The sequence below is a fragment of the Canis lupus genome, chromosome 7, assembly GCF_011100685.1.
Source record: "Canis lupus familiaris isolate Mischka breed German Shepherd chromosome 7, alternate assembly UU_Cfam_GSD_1.0, whole genome shotgun sequence".
NCBI classification, from domain to species: domain Eukaryota; kingdom Metazoa; phylum Chordata; class Mammalia; order Carnivora; family Canidae; genus Canis; species Canis lupus.
The window spans coordinates 74,359,213-74,379,462 of NC_049228.1; the positions used below are offsets into that span (position 1 = coordinate 74,359,213).

Genomic DNA, 20,250 nt, shown 5'->3' on the forward strand with positions numbered 1-20,250 from the left:
TAACATAAATTTTATGAATTTTATAAATTAAATGTTTAGCCTCACTGACAAGGGGGCACTTTTTAAACTCTGGAAAACATTGGCTAATCCAAAAACTGCAGCTGTGTCACTTGAAAACAGTGCCCTGTCCCTGGAATCCTTGCTGCATAGGAATATTGAATGATTGGGTAAGCCAGTATAATATTAATTAGGTATTTGCTCTGATTTAACTGACGAGTAAAAAAAGCTGTTGGGATATTGTCTTGTCTGCTTTTGTCTGACTGATGAAGCAGAAATAGAGTTAGATAAAGGTGCCAGCGTGGGGCCCACCAGGCCATTCTGGTTGTTATCCCTTTTATCGCAATAGACTTCTGGATAGTTCTGGAAGAGGGAGGAAAGAGGAACCTGTTAGCAGGAGCATTGGTTGTAATCTGTGTTTTTGATGATCAATGACAGGATCCTAAAATTACACCCAAATATCTCTCATAGGTTCTGAAATTGAGTTTCTGAAAAAGAACCATAGTAGTAATAGGAGTAAAGAGCAGAGTTCCAGAGAAACGAGCTGTGAATTGAACCTGCAATAGAAATTGATCCTACCTGTCAGTTTCTGCCCTCATTCATAGGAAAACAGAATTGAGTGTAGAGGGAGCCAGGATCACTGATTAAATAGGATGCTAAAGTGCCAGAGGCCAGAACTGGGCTTACTGGTCCCTCAGGTCAGGGCTGCAACTGTCAGGCTTCTCTGCATGAAACCTGGCTGGAACTGGCAGAAAGAGAACAGAATGAAAAATGCTACCACCAGCCTGGCAAGCGGTAAGAACTCCCTGACGAAGCTTCAGGCGAGACAGCCAATGTGCTTCTTAGGGAGTCCATTCTAGTCTCTTATTGTGAGTCGGTGGGCCCAGATTGATGATTCATGATTCATGCCAGTGGCGGCCTGTCACGAGACCCATTCCGGTGAGGGTATGAGTGTGAAGATAAACGGCTTTGGAAGTGACCCACATCCTCAATAGGTTCTCTAGGATTCTGAGGAAAAGGAAGCAAATATCCAACAATGAGTGGTCCTGTGAGTATAATTAATACCCCATTATCTAACTCTAAGAGATTTATATTGTGCACATATAATGGTAGTCATATATTCCACGTTGTTTTGGCAGTGCTTGCATTCTGCTCCTAGAAATGCAGTATGAGTTGTAATTAGCCAACTGAAATTACACATTTCTGGTTATGAAGTTGCCATCTATTGCCTAGAGTGTGATATATTTCTGCAACAATGCCCTTCAAAGTCTGCAGCAAGCATCAGTATAACTCATGAGAGCAAATGTCCACATGGAATGCCTCATTCACACTTAGCGGCATGCTAATAGAAATGGTTCCAACAGAAACATTGAAGATAAAGGTACTATAAAATGCTAACTTAAGATGTAAACCATTTCTGGAGCAGAGTGCAATTTGCAGAATAGCAGAAGAGAAGAAAAAAGCGATGAAATCAGGCCATTTCCTTGGGATGAGTTGAAAGGATTTTCAGATTCCCTGAGTCATTAGACTTAGCTCATCAACAATACCCTCAAAAGAGGACATTATCACAGGTACTTGGCAGGGTACAGCATTCAGTTATGTTATCAGACATCATTTTCTCTTCTCACTTAACTAACCCTTACCTTCTGGTCCTGATGAGAGAAATGACAGCCCTCCATAAAGGTGGACTCTGTTGCTGACGTCATGGTATTGATTCAACTTCTCTCTTAAGCTTTTGACCAATAGAAGCAGTCATGGAATGACTGGGATAGAATGGTAGTCAAAGTGTCATTCATCCCTGCCCCCTGTTGATATGATTTTACTCTGCCATTTTGGTACAGACATAGTAGGAAACACAACAGCGCTGCACCCTTAGCAAAGGACCATGAAGAACATAAATGGAGATGTTCTGTGTGTAACAGCTTCTGTAAGATTGTTTTGTTTTGGGTAGCCAGGATCTTGAGGATTCAAGTCAGTGAACAGAAGCTTCTTTTTATCCAAGATTTAGATCTCATACAACCTCTATCTCTAGTCTACCAATTACCACTCTTGACAGCAGGGACTCTGGAACCTTAGTCATTAGATATGGTTCTCTTGTGCTATGCTTAACTATTTTATTTGGCAAAGTTATGGAAAGTTTGAAACATAATTTTACCATGATAGAATTTGTAGAGGTATGACAGAAAGGAAGCTAGCATGCATTCCAAGAAAACTTGAGCAGTAAGCAGACAGGACCCTTGGTTTTTCAATCCTGGAGCTTCATTCATGTATGTATTTTCTTGACTAAAAAGTGCTGAATTGAAGCAGGCTTGTTTACGCAGTAGAAAGTAGTTTTCTATGGAAATTAAGTTAGAACTACATTGTTTAAACTAAACTCTGAAACATTTAGTCTTATTAACTTATTATACTTATTAAAACATTTAGTTTTATTAGTAAGTAAAATTGATGAAAACCTTGAGAAAATGCTTTAGAACACTTTTCTATATTTATTTTTTTAATTTTTTATTTTTTGCTTTAGAACACTTCTTATGGATACCTGTGATTAATAAGGAAAGGGGCAAAGAGATGAATGCTAACCTGTTTACGTATAAGGGATCTGGAGCTTATTCAAAATTTTTGTAAACATGCAACTAATAAAGCATTATATATAAAGTTAGACATTTCCTTTACATTGTAAAAAGTCACTAGACTAGAAAAAAACCTTCAGTTATTTCCAAATAACTTATGATATTTCCCCTAACACTAGTAATTTAAATATAAAAAAATTATTTAATAGAAAGAAAAGTTTCATGGGAATGCCACTCAAGATTCCCTGAGGGAGTTTTCGTCTCACTCATCCTTGGTTCCTAGAGTTATTACAGGATGGAGTAGCATGAATGATCATTATTAACCTCATTTTATGGTTCAAGCAGATATCTGGCAGATAAATCCCATCTTGCATATATAAAACTAAAGCATTATTTCAGTTGAAATGTTTTCATTTGTTGGAGGTCACAGTTAAGGGAGTAGTTTTAGGTTCTCCCTTAGTCCTAAGTGATGGAGAAGACAAGGAATTTATACACAAATGGAAATCAAGAAATGAACTCCAGTAACAGTCCAGACAAATTTCCAGCAGCCACAAAATATAGGGAGGGTATTCTGCCAAAGCTGAACTGGGAACATAGAATAGAACCCTCTTCTATGGTATTAGAAAGAGAAGAGACTTCATGGCACATTTGCTCCAAAATTAAATACATGCGATCTTTATTATGTTTTACATTCCTTGGTCATGTTTTAGGTGCAGTTTTGTGTATTGTGAACATTCTAATTTCTTTTTTTTTTTCTGATTTTCTTTTCTTTGGTGGAGACACTGCAATAGAGAGTTAAAGCAGCATGTTTCACTGTCAGACACGTATGAATTCATAACCACAATCAAACCTTGAACCAAGTTCTTAAACCAATGCTGGCTGCAATTTTTTCATCTATGTATTGGGAAGAATGGTACTTGGTTCACAGGATTGTTTGAAGGAATGGGGACTACATATGAAGCAAGGTACACATAGTAAGTGCACATGCAGTAAATGGTAGCTATTATTTCTTAAGTTTTCATGCTGACTTTATCTTACCAGTTGTAGATCTCTTTACATTCATGTATGATGACCACAATTCAGGAAAAAAAAAATCAGAATATAGGGAGTAAGTATATTTGTGGATATTCCAACATGGAGCATTTAAGATTAGATTCTCTACAAAGCCATGAAAGGTAAACTTCTTAGAAAAGTGTATATAGCACATAGCATATATTCATATAGCATTTCATATTCATATAGCACATATTCATATAGCATTTCATTCCATGAAATGCTATATGAATCAAAACTCAGAGAAGGCCTGGAGTCCTGCTCAGAGGTTTATGCTCTCTAATCATTATGTTATTTCATGCTGCATTCTCAAGCTTTCTCTCTTATTTTTTCCAATTACATAATTATGAATCAATTTAAAAAGATAAGATATATTTATCAATTAACATCAAGATTGGTTTCATGTATCAGAGCCTCAGAGAAAAAGAGCCTTAAATAAAAGTACTGTATTTCTCTCTAATGAAAATTTCAGAAGTAGACAGTTCAGGGATAGTTCGGTAACTTAGTGATTACCAGAAATTCTGCCTCCTTCTTCATTATTGCTTTGAATGGTTGATGTTTACGTGCTTCATGGTCCATCATGGTGGCATGAGCAAAAAACATCATATCTTCACTCCAGCTAATGGGTAGGAAGAAGGAAAAAAGATGGTGAGACTTTCTTCTAAGAATACCTCCCAGAAACTGTTCTTGATCTCATCTCGTATGCCGTTCACCAGAACTTAGGCATATGGTCATACCTCACGGAAGACACCAAAAATTCTAGTCTTTATTCTGGGTGGTGTTATGCCCAGCTAGGATTTAGGGATTTCATTGTTATGGAAGAAGAGAAGACCAGCTATTGGGACAAGTAGAACTATCTGTGACTTCTGAGCTTCACCAGAACTCTCATAATACGTTTCTCTTATGTTTCCTGTTACTTCTTTTCTTTTCTATACTAGATCCCATGCGTGGCCCAAGAAAACTGGAAGTGGTAGAAGTCAAATCTCGACAAATCACTATCCGCTGGGAGCCATTCGGATATAACGTAACTCGCTGCCATAGTTATAATCTCACAGTCCACTACTGTTACCAAGTTGGAGGACAGGAGCAAGTGCGAGAAGAAGTAAGCTGGGACACAGATAATTCACACCCTCAACATACGATCACTAACCTTTCACCATATACCAATGTTAGTGTGAAACTCATCCTCATGAATCCTGAAGGACGGAAGGAAAGTCAAGAACTCATAGTACAGACGGATGAAGATTGTGAGTACTTTTACATGATATGTTTATATGAAATATATATGCTTTCAGAAAAGCAGCTTTTATTTCTTTTAAATTGAGGTCTCTATAATGAAAATGAAGGAACCAGTAACTCTATTGAATAATAAAAATATGCTTCTGTGAACTTAGGCATTGATTTAAAAAGGAAAATGAATAAAGATGTTGAATTTTAATTCTTTATGAGTCATAGAGTTACCTTTCTATCTATATATAATTATGCTATATTGCTCTAAATAGTTCTTTATTCAAGTTTTATTATTATGTTAGACTTAGGAGTTGTTGCTTGGGTATTAGATTATTTATGAAATGTTTATTTAAATATATTTAAATAGCATTCTGAAACATATTTCATGGTACCGATAAAAATTTAGCACAAAATAGAGGCTACTCTTGCTTTTCAGCATAGTGCTAAGAAATTACTTCATTAGATTGGTGGCCTTGTAATAGATCATACTTTCCCATAGAAACAATATTGTAATTGGATATTACCTCGATAAACAAAGATTTAACAAATAGACAGCACATGTCACCAGCAACTCATGAAAAAAAAACAAATACACAATTGCAATAAACCTCTAAAATAATTTAAAATAGTAAAATTATACATTGAATCCAATAGCATAGACATAAATGAGATTTTATGTTGATTATACAGGTGACTCCCATATACAAAACATGCACATATGGCACATAAATACAGTGGTAGCCTATCGTATATTTGACCTAAAACCTATTTGCCAGGCATCAGAATAAGTGGCAAAGAACTTGAGAAGCCCATCAAATGAATACATTTACTTATTCCTGGGAAAAAGAGCTATTACCCTTTTTTTTTCTTAAGCAGCTGATTATGCAGTGATCCTTGATTACTGATTATAACATGCATTAAATGTTTACAGCACTTTACTGTTTCATTTAAAGAACTGACAAAGTATTTTTGAGTGTTTATTACCTATACAATATACCATCATATTGCTGTGGAAGGAAAACGTGGGAACAGCCAGGGTAAAGGAGGAACTCATCCCACAAATTCCTCTTCTTTTTTCTGGAGCCCTGCAGGTCCCACCTTGATGGTTGCTCTCAAGTAGTTGTCTTATTGGAGTTATTTTTATAAGGAATATCAGTTTGCTATAGGTCACCCAGTCAGGACTGAGATGAGAAGCCCTGTCTCTGCTTCTTCCAATTCTTCCTTATCTCTCTGATAAGTGAAAAGAAAGTGCCAACAATATGAGTTGGTCACCTCTGACTCTTCCCCACCTGCTGCATTTCTATGCTTACTTTGGTTCTAACTCCTATTGTTTCTACTTTAAATATTAGATTGTTCTTTTTTCTCAATTTTCATTACCTATATCCAGATCCTCCTATTTCATGCTGAAATTTCTAACCTTCTTTGGTGGTTTCCAGCTTTACCCCATTCTTATGTTGCCTACACACCCACAAAACTAATCATAAAAACACTTGTGTCTCTGTGGTGTTGGTTGCTATTTCTCCTCCTTCATTTCCGATTTTATTTATTTAAGTCCTGTCTCTCTGACATCACTTACAGAAATATTTTTCTAGGTATGTCTCCTCTGGCAAGGGAAATAAAAGCAAAATTAAATTTTGGGGACTACATAAAAATAAAAAGCTTCTGCACAGCAAAGGAAACAATAAAAAAAAAAGGCAGCCTACTGAATGGGAGAAGATACTTGCAAATGACACATCTGATATTGGGTTAATATTCAAAATATATAAAGAACTTACACAACTCGGTACCAAGAAAACAAATAATCCAATTTTAAAAATAGGCAAAAGACCTGAATAGATGTTTTTCCAAAGAAGACATCCAGATGGCCAACAGACACATGAAAAGATGCTCAACATCACTAATCATCAGAGAAATGCAAATTAAAACTACAATGAGGTATCAACTCACACCTGTCAGAATGCCTAAAATCAAAAACAGAAAAAATAACAAATGTTGGCAAGGATGTAGAGAAAAAGGAACCCTTGTGCATTGTTGGTGGGAATGTAATTTGGTGCAGCTGCTGTGGGAAATAGTATGGAGGTTCCTCAAAAAGTTAAAAATAGAACTACTATATGATCCAGTAATTCTATTATTGAGTATCCAAAAAATTAAAACACTAATTCAAAAATATATATGCACTTCTATTTTTATTATAGCATTATTTGCAGTAATCAAGATATGGAAGCAACCCAAGTGTCCACATATAGAGGGATAGATAATATATGGAATATTACTGAGCTGTAAAATAGAATGAAATCTTGCCACATGGCATGGGTGGGCATAGAGGGTGTAATGCGAAGTGAAATAAGTTAGAGAAAAACAAACACATGATATCATTCATATGTGGAATTTAAGAAACAAAACGAATGAAGAAAAAAAAAGGAGAGAGAGAGACAATCCAAAAAACAGACTCTTAAATACAGAGGACAAAAACTGGTGGTTGCCAGATGGGCAGGGAGAGAGGTGAAATAGATAAAAGGGATTAAAAGTACACTTACCCTAATGAGCACTGAGAAATCTGTATAGAATTGTTGAATTATGGTATTGTTCACCTAAAAGTAATATAATACCGTAAGTTAATTATACTTGAATTATAAAAAAATTAATAATAAAAGAAAATACACCTGCATCATGTCACTCTCTCCACAGAACTTTGAACAACTTAATTTAAATCTTAATTTTCAAGGTTTTCTGTATTCCTGGGTCATTCTTTAAAACCAGTGACTTTTCCTTCAGTGCAGCTAATTCTGCAAAGATGTCACCCTGGCGTCAGTGCCATAGGCCATGCTCCTTCCGTTCCAGGCTTTTTCTCGGAGCCTACTCTCCTCCACCTCCTGCCTTCCACCTGACTGCCTTCATTTCCTTCTCCTCAGCTGCCCACCAAAGGGCTCCTCAGCCTTCACGTCCTTCAAAAAGCTGCTTCCCACTCTTACAGCCCATAGCATTCTCATCCTTCTGACCTCCTTTGCACTTAATAAAAATCTTTAAATCTTTGGGCTTTAATTCCCTCATCTGAGAAGTGAGAATAGTAACAGTTCTCAACCGTAGTAGATTTAGAAGAAGTTTACATAGAGAGCTGTTTGTAGCTTCAGGGAGGGGCCTTTAAAAAGTGATCGTTACTGTTTTAATGACTGAAAACAGCTCATTATGACCTTTCCCTGCTCTATCTCTTATATATAATCCTTTTTTTTCTAAACTATAAACTATAAAGAAGACACATTCTATTCCTCTATAAAAATAGGCATGATACTGAGTAGATAATAAAACATTCAAAGTATTTTATTACTCTTTAGATTAAACAATAAAATTTGTGGAAAATCATCTCATTTATGTTTTAATCAGCATTAATGTTTTAACCAATGATAGGGGGAGAATGACATGTGGTCATTTCTAGAGATGGGCAGGTGTGTCTTGCTCACGAACCTTCATGCATGAACCCACTCACCACTTTTGGGTTTCAGATTAAGAAAGGACATGAGCTAGGAGTTCTATTAAGTTCTGTCAAAACAGGAGATCAGAATAACTTATTGTTTTCTATTAGTTGTCTTGCTAGTCCCAGAAATAAGGGCATGCATGACTTCCAAATAAAAATCTATTATTTTCATTGCACTCTGGCATCCAGTTAATTATTTTTTTAAAGATTTTATTTATTTATTCATAAGAGACACACAGAGAGAGGCAGAGATATAGGCAGAGGGCAAAGCAGACTCCCCATGGGGAGCCCAATGTGGGACTCAATCGCAGGACCCCAGGATCATAACTTGGGCCAAAGACAGATGCTCAACCACTGAGCCACCCAGGCATTCCTCACTTCCATGTAGTTTCATATCGATTCTTTAAACCTAAGATAAGGAAATATTTGCATATTTATATATCATTTAGAGTTTGGATGGTAGTGATGAACTAGTCCAACTTCCTCATTTTAAATATGAGGCAGCTGAGACCCAGGGAGGTTCATGAATTGCCCAAACTACACAGTTTAATCTCTGAGAAGTGTCAAATCAGAACCCAGACCTCCCATCAGAATCAGTATTTTTTTTTCTGCCAAGCTATATTGAGTTCTATTTAAAATAACTAGAAAATTCTACATCTACCTCAGTAGCCCCTTAACTAAAAAAATGTGTGCTACCTGTGAGTGTCCTTTTGTATTTCTAGGCAGTCTTTCTAACCTGTGGAGATGTTAACAACCCTTAAAGGACTGTTCATATCCTCTAAAATATTCTCCAATCCCCTTTTATAATTTTATTGAGATATGTTTAACCATTCATGAGTTAGTGAACATTTGAGTTGTTTCCACTTTGGGGCTATTATGAAAATGCCGTTAATATTAGTATATTAATATTTGTGTAAAATTTAGTATTGATATTATGTATAATTTTTGAGTAGTATATGTTTTCAGTTCTCTTAGATATATACCTAGGGGTGGAATTCACATGGTAAATTTATTTATGTGTATCTATTTGAAGAGTTGCTAAACTGTTTTGAAGGAGCTGTATGATTTTTATATTCCCTCCAACAGTATATGAGGGTTTCAATTTCTCCACATTCTCACCAATACTTGTTATCTCAACATTATTAATATAAAACATATAAAAATAATAACATTATGAATGTAAAATTCATCCATGAAAATATATATAGCTGTCACTCTCAATCATTTTTGTATTATATTGTGTGAATATAAAACAATTTTTAAGCCATTCAGTTTGTCTCCAATTTGTTATTTTTATTAAAAATCGTATATTGACATCTTACTATATGTCTCCTGGTACATACGTGCAAGAATATTACTAGGAAATATGCCTGGAGGTGGGATTATTAGGGCCTATGATACATGCCTCTTTAACTTTACTGAATATTACCAAATTATTTTCCCAAGTGACTATACCAGTTTCCACTGCCACAAGCAATGTGTGGGAATTCTTATTGCTCTACATCTTTCTTTATTTCTAAAGAATGTAAAAGTTCTGTTAAAAGGTGATTATTGAGCTTCATTGAATTGATTCAAACTTTAAAGAAAAAAGTGATGAAATTATTTTCTTTATAAGAACAGTGTAGCCAAAATGGTTTTAAATTTTAGATTTTTAAAAGAAAACTGAATGTGCCTTTGGACTATTAAATCTTATATCTCAATTAAGAGTTAAAAATCTAATATGTCTAGAAAAATCTAATTTGGAGGGGGGTGGTCTCTCAAACATTTATTGATTTTTCACCCTTTTTAGTGCCAGGTGCTGTTCCTACTGAATCCATTCAAGGAAGTACTTTTGAAGAGAAAATATTTCTTCAATGGCGAGAACCAATCCAAACATATGGTGTCATCACTTTATATGAGGTAGTGTATACATTCATTAGTAATTTAATTTTTCATTATAATTTATGTGATAGTCGGACTATCTAGTATTTAAAAATGCATAATGGCATCATGTCTTTAAGAAGTTCAATGCCGGGATCCCTGGGTGGCGCAGCGGTTTGGAGCCTGCCTTTGGCCCAGGGCGCGATCCTGGAGACCCGGGATCGAATCCCACATCGGGCTCCCGGTGCATGGAGCCTGCTTCTCCCTCTGCCTGTGTCTCTGCCTCTCTCTCTCTCTCTGTGTGACTATCATAAATAAATAAAAATCAAAAAAAAAAACAAAAAAGAAGTTCAATGCCTTTGGTAGTTACAATGGTTACTGCATAGAAGCAAAAAAAAACCTGAGTTTTTCAATTATGTATCATTTCAGGACATATATTTATAATGATTTGGATGTTTCTAGACTATATGTGATTATATGTAAAGACACAGCATAGTATTAAAAAAATCACCTGTATTAAAAACAATAAGTATTTTGAAGTGTACATTGATTAGGAAGCAACCACATGATCCTATTCTTGCTAGCTATAAAATATTTTCCTACTGGATTATAGAAGAATGCTGATTATCCAATTAGCAAAGTCAATAGACATTGTCTCAGGGGTAACAATAGAATAATGACTTTTGGTTTCTTAGTATTAGCAAAACATCGTTTAGACTTCCTTGACATAGTTTTGTCTACTGAGGCATATCAAATAGTTGAATGATAGAGAGCAGAGAAGAATTTGATGAATTGTTCAAGGAAAAAAATAACAGCAGTAACAAGGGGTGACAGTCATCATCACATCTGTATGAGCATCATTTCACTGTACCTATTGTCATAGAAACAAGCAGGTGCATTTTTTTAAGCCAGCATTTATTTGAATGCAAATTTAACAAAATTATATGTTGTGAGGTTTCTAAAAATTGAGGCAATTCCTCCTCGGGAACCTCGGCTTGAATACCTTTCAGAGCTACTGACAAAAGCCTGAACAGATTAGCTGTCAGACAGTAATCACTGGTAAACCCCCTCCCTGACCCAACTAGCCTCACATTTATGTTTCCTTATACTTTTTGAAAATTGGTATTGAAATGCAAAAAATAATGTTTTTAATTGAAAGCTAAACAAAGTAAGAGAAAATATAGAAGAAAAAGTTGATTTAATAAGTTATTGATGCTGTTCATTGGCTGCTTCATTTTGAAAGAATTCAGTGTTATGAAAATCTGTAGTTCAGCTTTTAAAAAGGTAAGTTTTAAAATCAAACAAGTTCATATTTTTTCTCAGTGATCATAATTTTTAGTTAATATTTTTGGCCCCAAGACCATCTTCTGGTCTCAGTTTTGGAGATTCCCACCTAAGAATAACAGATTATTTTACTAGGAAAGATAACAGCCAATGTTAAGTTCCAAGAAGCATGTCCATCTGTCCTAAAAGCCACATGTTGATATCTAGACAGACAGAAAATAATAGCCGGATTCTTTCTTCCTGGTACCTCCGAACATACATCTTTGTATAATAAGTAACTTTAACGTGAAAACTATAGAAATAATAATTCAAAAGAGGAACCCATTGGGCAGCCTGGGTGGCACAGTGGTTTAGCACTGCCCTCCATTCAGGGAGTGATCCTGGAGACCTGGGATAAAGTCCCATGTCGGGTTCCCTGCATGGAGCCTGCTTCTCCCTCTGCCTGTGTCTCTCATGAATAAATAAATAAGATCTTAAAAAAAAAAGAAGAAGAAGAAGAAGAAGAAGAAGAAGAAGAACCCATTAATCTCTGAATTCAGCAACCAGGGTCTCCCAGTTGAACACTGATCTAAATGTGTTTTAGTGGGGATACCTGGATGTGTCATAAATCAGGGTTTTAAAACTCAGATATAGGTAAGTAGAGCAGTTCGGTTTATTTTTCTAGATACGTAAGTGAAAATGTTAAATGTGTGAATCAGGTTTCAGTGATTAAATACAAGTTTTCTGGCCACCACATCTTTCTCTTTCCCCCATGTTTTCCAAAAGTAGGAAGGGGGAGTTTCTGTTCTCTCTCAGGTGGCATCTCAGGAGGAGACTCTTCTTAAGCTAAGATGTACATGCTGTGCCTAGCCTATGCCAGAGTCAGTGACAGGCACAGGTTCCAGACTCAGTCCCCTCTGGATAACCACAGCCTCTGGGTTCTGATGCCATGCTAAGGAAGTAGAACGGTTGCTCCCCCCAAAAAAGCAGGGACCTTAGGAACAGTATGTTCTATCATAGAAACACATTTGATTATAGATAAAAACTGGAAGGTGAGATAAATGATCAGAGCTAGAGAAAAACTTAGTGATAAATGATACAGGTGTTTCTTTAGGGCAGGGAGCACAGCTGGATCATTTTTGCAAGGAGAAAAGAGAAGACAGGTTGGATGCTGTAGATGTTGTAAATGAAATGCTATGGGTTCAGGTTATTTTCAAGTTCTCCTTTACCTCTTGGGAAAGATAAACCAAACCTTTACTCATTGGAAAATGCTGACATCGTTTTCTGCCAGGAGTCATGGCAGTTGAGAGCATTAAAGCTTTCTTTTGATCTTATCCTTTGCCTTTCCTTTTCATTCCCCTAACAACCATCTTCAGTCTTCTTTAACCAGCCTTTCCTTTCTGTTCTCCCCACCTTTGTTCTGGCTCTACCCCTTCCTGTCCCTTACCTCTCCATCAGCCCTTTATTTTGATCAGAGCCATCTGCCTAAAACCTAGACTGATAATTACAGCCTTCCTCAACAGCGATCAAAATTTTGATTTTATTAAATTAAAAATGTAATATCACTTTCTGAGAGAACATTTGAAGTACAGAAGTATTCAAAATAATATTCTTGCTTCCCAATTTCACTTTTCAGAGGTAACAACTGTTACAACTGGGTGCATGACCTTCAAGAATTTTACAAGGTAGAAATTATAGTGCAAGTGCATTTATGAATAGAGATCGATAACATTTAATAAATATTAGCAAACCCAGCATTTTTTGTAAGAATAATATGCCATATAAGACACACACATATTTCACATCATACAAAAACAAAAACCAAATGGATTCATGTTCCAGACACAGAATACTGGGCAGCCCCGGTGGCGCAGCGGTTTAGCGCCGCCTGCAGCCCAGGGTGTGATCCTGGAGACCAGGGATCGAGTCCCGTATCGGGCTTCCTGCGGGGGGGCCTGCTTCTCCCTCTGCCTGTGTCTCTGCCTCTCTCTTTGCTCTCTCTGAATGAATAAATAATCAAATCTTTAAAAAATAAAAAATAAACACAGAATACTATAAGAAAACAAGGAAGATATTTCTGTAACGTATCTTACTAAAGCTTGACATAAGCCCCAGAAGTTATATTTTAAAAGATTGACAGATTTACTTATATAAGAATTTAAACTTTTGAACGACAAAAGATACCACTAGGAAAGTCTAAATACAGACAGAAGAAATTATTTTAAAAATTGGTAGCACTTAGTAGGCTGTTGGTCACAATATACAGACTTGATACAGGTTGATAAGAAATGTCCAAAGAATTCCATTAGAAAAACTGGGCAAAGAATAAGAGGAGACAACTCATAGAAAAAAGTCCAAGTAGCATTTGAACATGTGAAAAGATATCTACCCTATATTACTAATGATTGAGAAATGAAATAAAAAGAAGTGCTACAAAAAGTTTGTGTAATATCAGGTGTTAAACAATGATGTGGAGAAATGCATGTGTGCATAGACTACTGATGGGAATGTACATTTTGCATCCCTTACAACTGATGCATTTCCCCTAATAGACAATTTGGGGGAACCTATCAAAATTTAAGCATTGCACGTGAAGCTTATTTCTAGAAGTTTATCAGCCAGTAATACTTCCAAATACAGAGGAATATATGTGTGTCCAGGTATTTTCATTGTACCTCACTAACTTTATATGGCTTTCACTCAAAAGCCTAGTAAGTGAACTCCAGATTCCTGGTCATGAGAGTAATGCATCAGCAAGCTTTCACACACACACACACACACACACACACACACACACACATAATATTATATATTTTATATTATAATTTTATATTATGTATATAAAAGAGAGAGAGAAATAGACAAACCAAGAAAGAGACTCTTAACTATAGAGAACAAACTGATGGTTACCAGAAGGGGAGATGGGTAGGGGATGGGGGATATAGGGGATGGGATTAAGGAGTGCACTTGTCATCATGAGCACTGGGTAATGTATGAAAGTGTTGAATCAGTGTATTGTACACCTGACACTAATATTACACTGTATATTCACTAACTAGAATTTAAATAAATTTAAATAAAAACCATATATATATATATATGTATATAAGGTACTGAGAGAAGACAGAAGAACAAAGTACTGTACCTTCTCTACTAGAAGTAGCAATCCTAACAGCAACTAACTATAGAGAGAATGAAATAAGTACCAAAAGCAAATCACTTTAACATGTGAGGTGTGTAAAGTCCAGTGTTGTGTGGGCACATAGCAAAGTAGAATAGTCTGGATTTGTCAACTGATGGGGGCGTTCAAGAGTTGGAGACACCCCAAGATCCTGAGCCTGGATAACTGGGCTTAATTAATGACTATTGATTGAGATGGTAAGAATGTAGAAAGAAGTAGAATTTAAGGGCCATGTCAAGAATTTTCATTTCAGTATTCAAGGCCTTCCATAATCTAATTCCAATTTATTTTTTATTTTTTAAATTTTATTTATTTATTCATAGAGACAGAGAGAGAGAGGCAGAGACACAGGCAGAGGGAGAAGCAGGCATCATACAGAGAGCCTGACGTGGGACTTGATCCAGGATCTCCAGGATCACGCCCTGGGCTGCAGGCGGCGCAAAACCGCTGCGCCACAGGGGCTGCCCCGTCTAATTCCAATTTAAATTTCTTACTGCATCTCCTATTATTTTTCTCCTAGAACCTAATGAGCTATATATATATAGAATTTTCTTTTCTCTGAAAACCTTCTGAACTATCACACCACGTGCTCTTATTTCTTCTTTCCTCCTGATGCTTTTGCCTCCTCTCTCCTCCTGTGAGACCTTTGCTGCTTTCAGTTTTTCATCCAAATATCGTACTTTTCTCTGAAGTATCCTAGGTTCTTTCCTCCCCCGAAATCAGATTTCATTATTACTTCCTCCAATTGCTTGGCTCTCCGTTAAAGGACTGTATCTAGCACTGGCGAGATTCCAGCCAAGTCCCACTCTGTAGAAGATTTTTAATCCCCTCCTGGCCCCAAATTGCATGTTATTCTATTTTGATTGTCTATGAATCTTTTAGTTCAGAACTTGAGACTGTAAGTAAAAGAAGGGAAAGTAATTTGAGAAAATTTCAGGCACCTACGTATGAATTGGAAATCATCCCATAAAACTGCAGAGGCCCAACGTGGAATGTCAGTGTTCTTCATAGAGGCTGCATTAGAATTGCCTTGGCCCTCAGCCAGAGATACAGTGCAAGTGTGGAAGCAGTCCCAAACTTTCCTTCTGGGAGTTTCCCACTGCTTTACTTAATAGGCACTTAATAAACATGCATTAAACTAACAAATGAAAAAATAAATGCCAAAGGGACATGGTACATTTGGGTGTACCCAACACCCAAACATAGAGGTGTTTTTTGGTGTCCTTTAGAACAGCTGCTCAGATATATGTAGATGGAGCATCCACTCTCACACAGGCAGTGGATTCTAGAGTGGATTGCTCCTCCTGTTCCTAAGGAACTTTTTTTTTTTTTTTTTTTATTCCTGGTATTCAAACTCCGAGGGCTCTGGATGGCTTTGAGGAGGATCAATAACCATTCTGACATCTTGCGTCTGCATATGTACAACATACTGGCTTGTTAGGGATTTGTTAGAAGTGAGGGAGAGTAGGGGCACCTGAGTGGCTCAGGCAGTTGAGCATCCAGCTCTTGGTTTGGCTCAGGTCATGATTTCAAGGTTATGAAATAGAGCCCCACGTCAGGCTTTCTGCTCAGCATGAAGTCTGCTTGAGATTCTCTCTCTCTCTCTTTCTCTCTCTCTCTCTCTTTCCCCTCTCTCTCTCCCTCTCCTTCTCCCTCCACCCATCCCAACTCTCTCTCTCTCTCTCACACACACACACACATAAATAAATAAAATATTTTTTTAAAAAGTGAAAGAGAGGATCCATAATTTTAAGAATGTCTAAATTAGTATGTATATGCATTTTTATGGGTTGGGGAGAGAGGATCTAATAATCCTAGCAAATTCTTGAAGGGCTGTGACTGAAACACCCATTACAGATCCCCAGTCTAGCTTACCCTGTATGACCATGGCAATAGGTGAGTATAAACCCATCAACCCTAGTGGAGCAACAGGTCCTTAGATAAAGCATTTGCTTTCTGCTCTATAGTCAGTGTGGGAGCAGCAACATCCTCCTTGCCATACTGTGAGCATTTATGGGAGCACATGCACACACCTCTTCTCCCCAGTGGCCTTTTTAGGAAAATAATATGCTGAGTGTCAAATATTTACTGATCACCTTGGGATCAGAAAGAAGAATAAGACATCAGTCACTCCTCAGAAAGAAGATACGATTACGTGAAAAGTTCCATTTCCTTTGGCATATTTAAATCATGATTTAAGACTACACAAGAGCTTTTACAGCACTCCCTGATGCATCGCCAAATAAACTGTATGAACACAGTCACAACATCACGCATTCGGCTGATCCAGTGATTGTTAGGCCTCCTTTGGAAGCCTTTACTGAAAAGTAAAATGGGAACTCTGGCTTCAGACACGGGCAGGCGGACACATTTTGTTCCAATCTCGCCTGAACTCCCAGCGTCTTTGAAAGCATTTCCTTCTTAAGACACTTTTTTCCTTTCCTTTTTTTTTCTTTTGATTTCCATGATAGCTCTCTCTATTGGCATTTCTGGCTTCATTTGTTGATTTCTCCTCCTCCACCACTGATTATATTAAATGTCAGTGTTCTCTCTCAAATCCTTTCCCCAATGGCCTCATCCATTCTCAAATCATAATAGTTCAGTGCCACTCACCCCCACATCTCTATTCCTGGACCAGACCTCTCAGATCCCAGCTTTAAACCATGCACACCATGGCCACAAGCCAACAGCTCATTTCCCCTCATTCATTCCATTGCATGTCAGTGAGCAGGGCCATCTTTTGCTTAAGCCCCAAATATGCCACCTTACCCTTGATTCCTCCATCATTCCCTCCACATTCAACCTATCACTGACTTCTGTCCACTTTGACTCTCAGATATGCCACTTCTCTTCATTTGCTGCTCTCCCCCCTATGCTCACCTTCGTCCCAACCACTGCACCATCACAGGGTGTAGTTCCTCCGTGGTCTCTGCAGGAGTACCCTGTGACCTCCCTACTTGCCCACTGCCTCCTTCCAGCAAACCACTGCTCCTCCTGCCGTTAGTGTGGTCTTTTCATAAGGGAAGTTTGATCATTTGGTTTTCAGGCTGAAAAATGTTCAAAGGCTCCCCCTTGTATGCATCCTGACTTCTCATCTTAGGGTACGGAGTGCTGCACATATGGCCCTGCCCATTCCTCCAGCTCCTGTTCGAGGGACCACACTCACCTCACTTGCTAGGCTCCGGTCTCACAGGCCTTCCTTCTGTCCACTAACTATGTGCAGAATGCTCCTGCTTCACGGCCTTAGTCCATGCTCTTCTTTCCCAAACTCAAGTTCAAATCTCCTCAAATTAGCTGTCATCCCCTCAGTGGCTGCTTCTGCAACCATCCGTGGTAGCTCTACATGCATCCCTCTCTGCCCTACAATATTCTTTGCCTGAGCACCGTGTGGGTTTCATCTACTCAACTTTAGTATTTTAAAATGGTTCATTTACTTACCGTGTATCTCTCCCAGCTCCACCCACTGCAGTCCAGATTCTTAGCCACCTGAGGACATGGCCTGTGTCCACCCACTGACCCTGGTATTTACAGAGTCTGTGTTCACACCATCAATATCTGAATGGAATGAATGAATCTGAGTAGGGAGAGAAAACAGGGCACGCTGGCCCTGTCACATTCCAGGCAAGTGAAAGTTCATGAGTAAAAGCAGTGTCAGTGATACAGAAAATCTTTGTTCCCTGACCAAGACAGGAGGTAATGTAATGTCATTGTGTCGAGTATTCAGAAACAAATTTGGAGAAGATGTAGGCAGTTCTTAAGCCCAGAGGTAAGGAGTTTGGACTTTGTCTCATATACAGTTGTATCCCATTACAGTTTTTAGTAGGACAATGAAATGAACAAGGAAGTGTACCTAGCTCTGGGGTGGGCAGTGCTAGTCCTCATTTTCATTATACTGTATCATAACTGTTGAACTGCTTCTCTACTTCTCCACCAGATCGGTCCCTCCTCCAGGACAGGTACTATGTCTCATCCACCATGTGAGATCCCAGCTCAGAGCACATTGCTTGGTTCATTGGAGGCAGGCAATGAATATCTTGAGAATGAGAGAATGAATGAATGAATGAACTTTAGGGAGCAAATAAGCCCTCATAGCTTAGCTTAGATCTACCCTCTCTGAACCACCCTTTTCTATAGAAGTGTCAGAATGAGGACCAAGTAAGCAACTAAGCACACAGTGGTGACGATGCTGAAGTCCCTTCCAGAGCAGCTGGTGTAGACACTGTCTTGTCTCTGGACTCAAAGTAATATCGTGAGGGAAGTTAGCTAGAGGGTTAATGACAGAGATGCTGCCTAACTCTGAGAATGGCATGCACTGTAGTGATTAATATATACAACAAACATTTTCTTGCCAAAGCTTAGATGATTCAATCTAAATATTCTTTCAGAGAGGTCTCCCTAATTATAATGACATGGTATAAATATAAGAAGAAAGAATGTCAATTATCACTCCGTATAATAACAGTGTTAGTGTTCACGCACATAAATTATAAGTAAGTTTACCCATTTAAAAGCAAGAAAAGTGCTCAGTTTTGCAATTTAAAACTTCTGAATATGCCGCATTTAAAAATTATATCATTACAACCAGTAGAAGTTAGTAATCACCACTAAAATGCATGTTCGTGAATAGTTGATGAACTACTTATGTTGAAATTCTTTCAAAAATCATTTAAAAGGGCAAATTTAAAGACACCTATGATATATTTATTTTAACACATTCCAGGCTCGTCCAATGTGCCTTGAACACCTGTTATGTGGCATACATATGAGAGATTCTAGAGTGGTACTGCCTCAAATGGCAGCTCCTGGTCAGGCATGGTGATTTAAATTTTAGGGGTGTGCCGGTGGCTCAGTGGTTGAGCTTCTGCCTTTGGCTCAGGTCAAGATCCCGGAGTCCTGGGATTGAGTGCCCCATTGGTCTCCCTGCAGGGAGCCTGCTTCTCCCTTTTCTTATGTTTCTGCCTCCTCTCTCAGTGTGTCTCTTATGAATAAATAAATAAAAATTTAAAATTTTTTTATTTTAGTTAGCTAAAATCAAATAAAATTTTCAGGTCCTCGATCTCACTACTACGCTTCAAGTGCTCTGTTGCCACTTGGGGCTCGTGGCTACCATACTGAAGAGTACAGAATAGAACATTTCCATGATATTAGAAAGTTCTATCGGACAGTGTTGCTCTAAAGAAAAGAAGCAAATATGACCCCTCAGAGCACCGTGGTCAAGAACTACTGACTCGTGTCTAGGATTTATTTTGAGAGCAGATATCTTTGCCCACATTGATGAAAACACTTAAAAGTACCCTTGTTTCCAGTAGACAGTAATCCTGTTCAGCACTAAATCAAACTGGCCCCTGGATGAAAGATGAGGCCTTCTCCTTGTCAGGTCCTTATCTGTTTGAGCTAGTTTTACATTGTGTGATGTCATTTTAAGCCAACTGTAATGTAGTTTTCCAAAGTGACATTTTGAAAGCAAACAACTTCAAGGTATTAGCTTAAACCTGAACTCATCCTTTATGTTCTAATCTACTGGCTTTCAGTTCCTCTGTCTATAAAAGTAATAACTCATAGCAGTTTTGGCTGAGTTCCTGCGCCCTTTCACCGGATCCAGGATTTGAAAAGTCTAAGTGAATAGC

The 20,250-nt window shown here is 37.7% G+C and overlaps 1 protein-coding gene across 8 annotated transcripts in view; it reads left to right on the forward strand.

Annotated features, from left to right (window-relative positions):
• The window catches only part of PTPRM (protein tyrosine phosphatase receptor type M), a 778,989-nt gene that overhangs the window by 463,762 nt on the left and 294,977 nt on the right, over window positions 1-20,250 (forward strand). For all 8 annotated transcript variants that reach the window (XM_038543828.1, XM_038543830.1, XM_038543829.1 and 5 more), the window contains 2 exons: window positions 4,556-4,864; window positions 10,109-10,218. In XM_038543828.1, coding sequence (XP_038399756.1) covers window positions 4,556-4,864; window positions 10,109-10,218 — 419 coding nt within the window. The remainder of the gene's footprint in view (window positions 1-4,555; window positions 4,865-10,108; window positions 10,219-20,250) is intronic.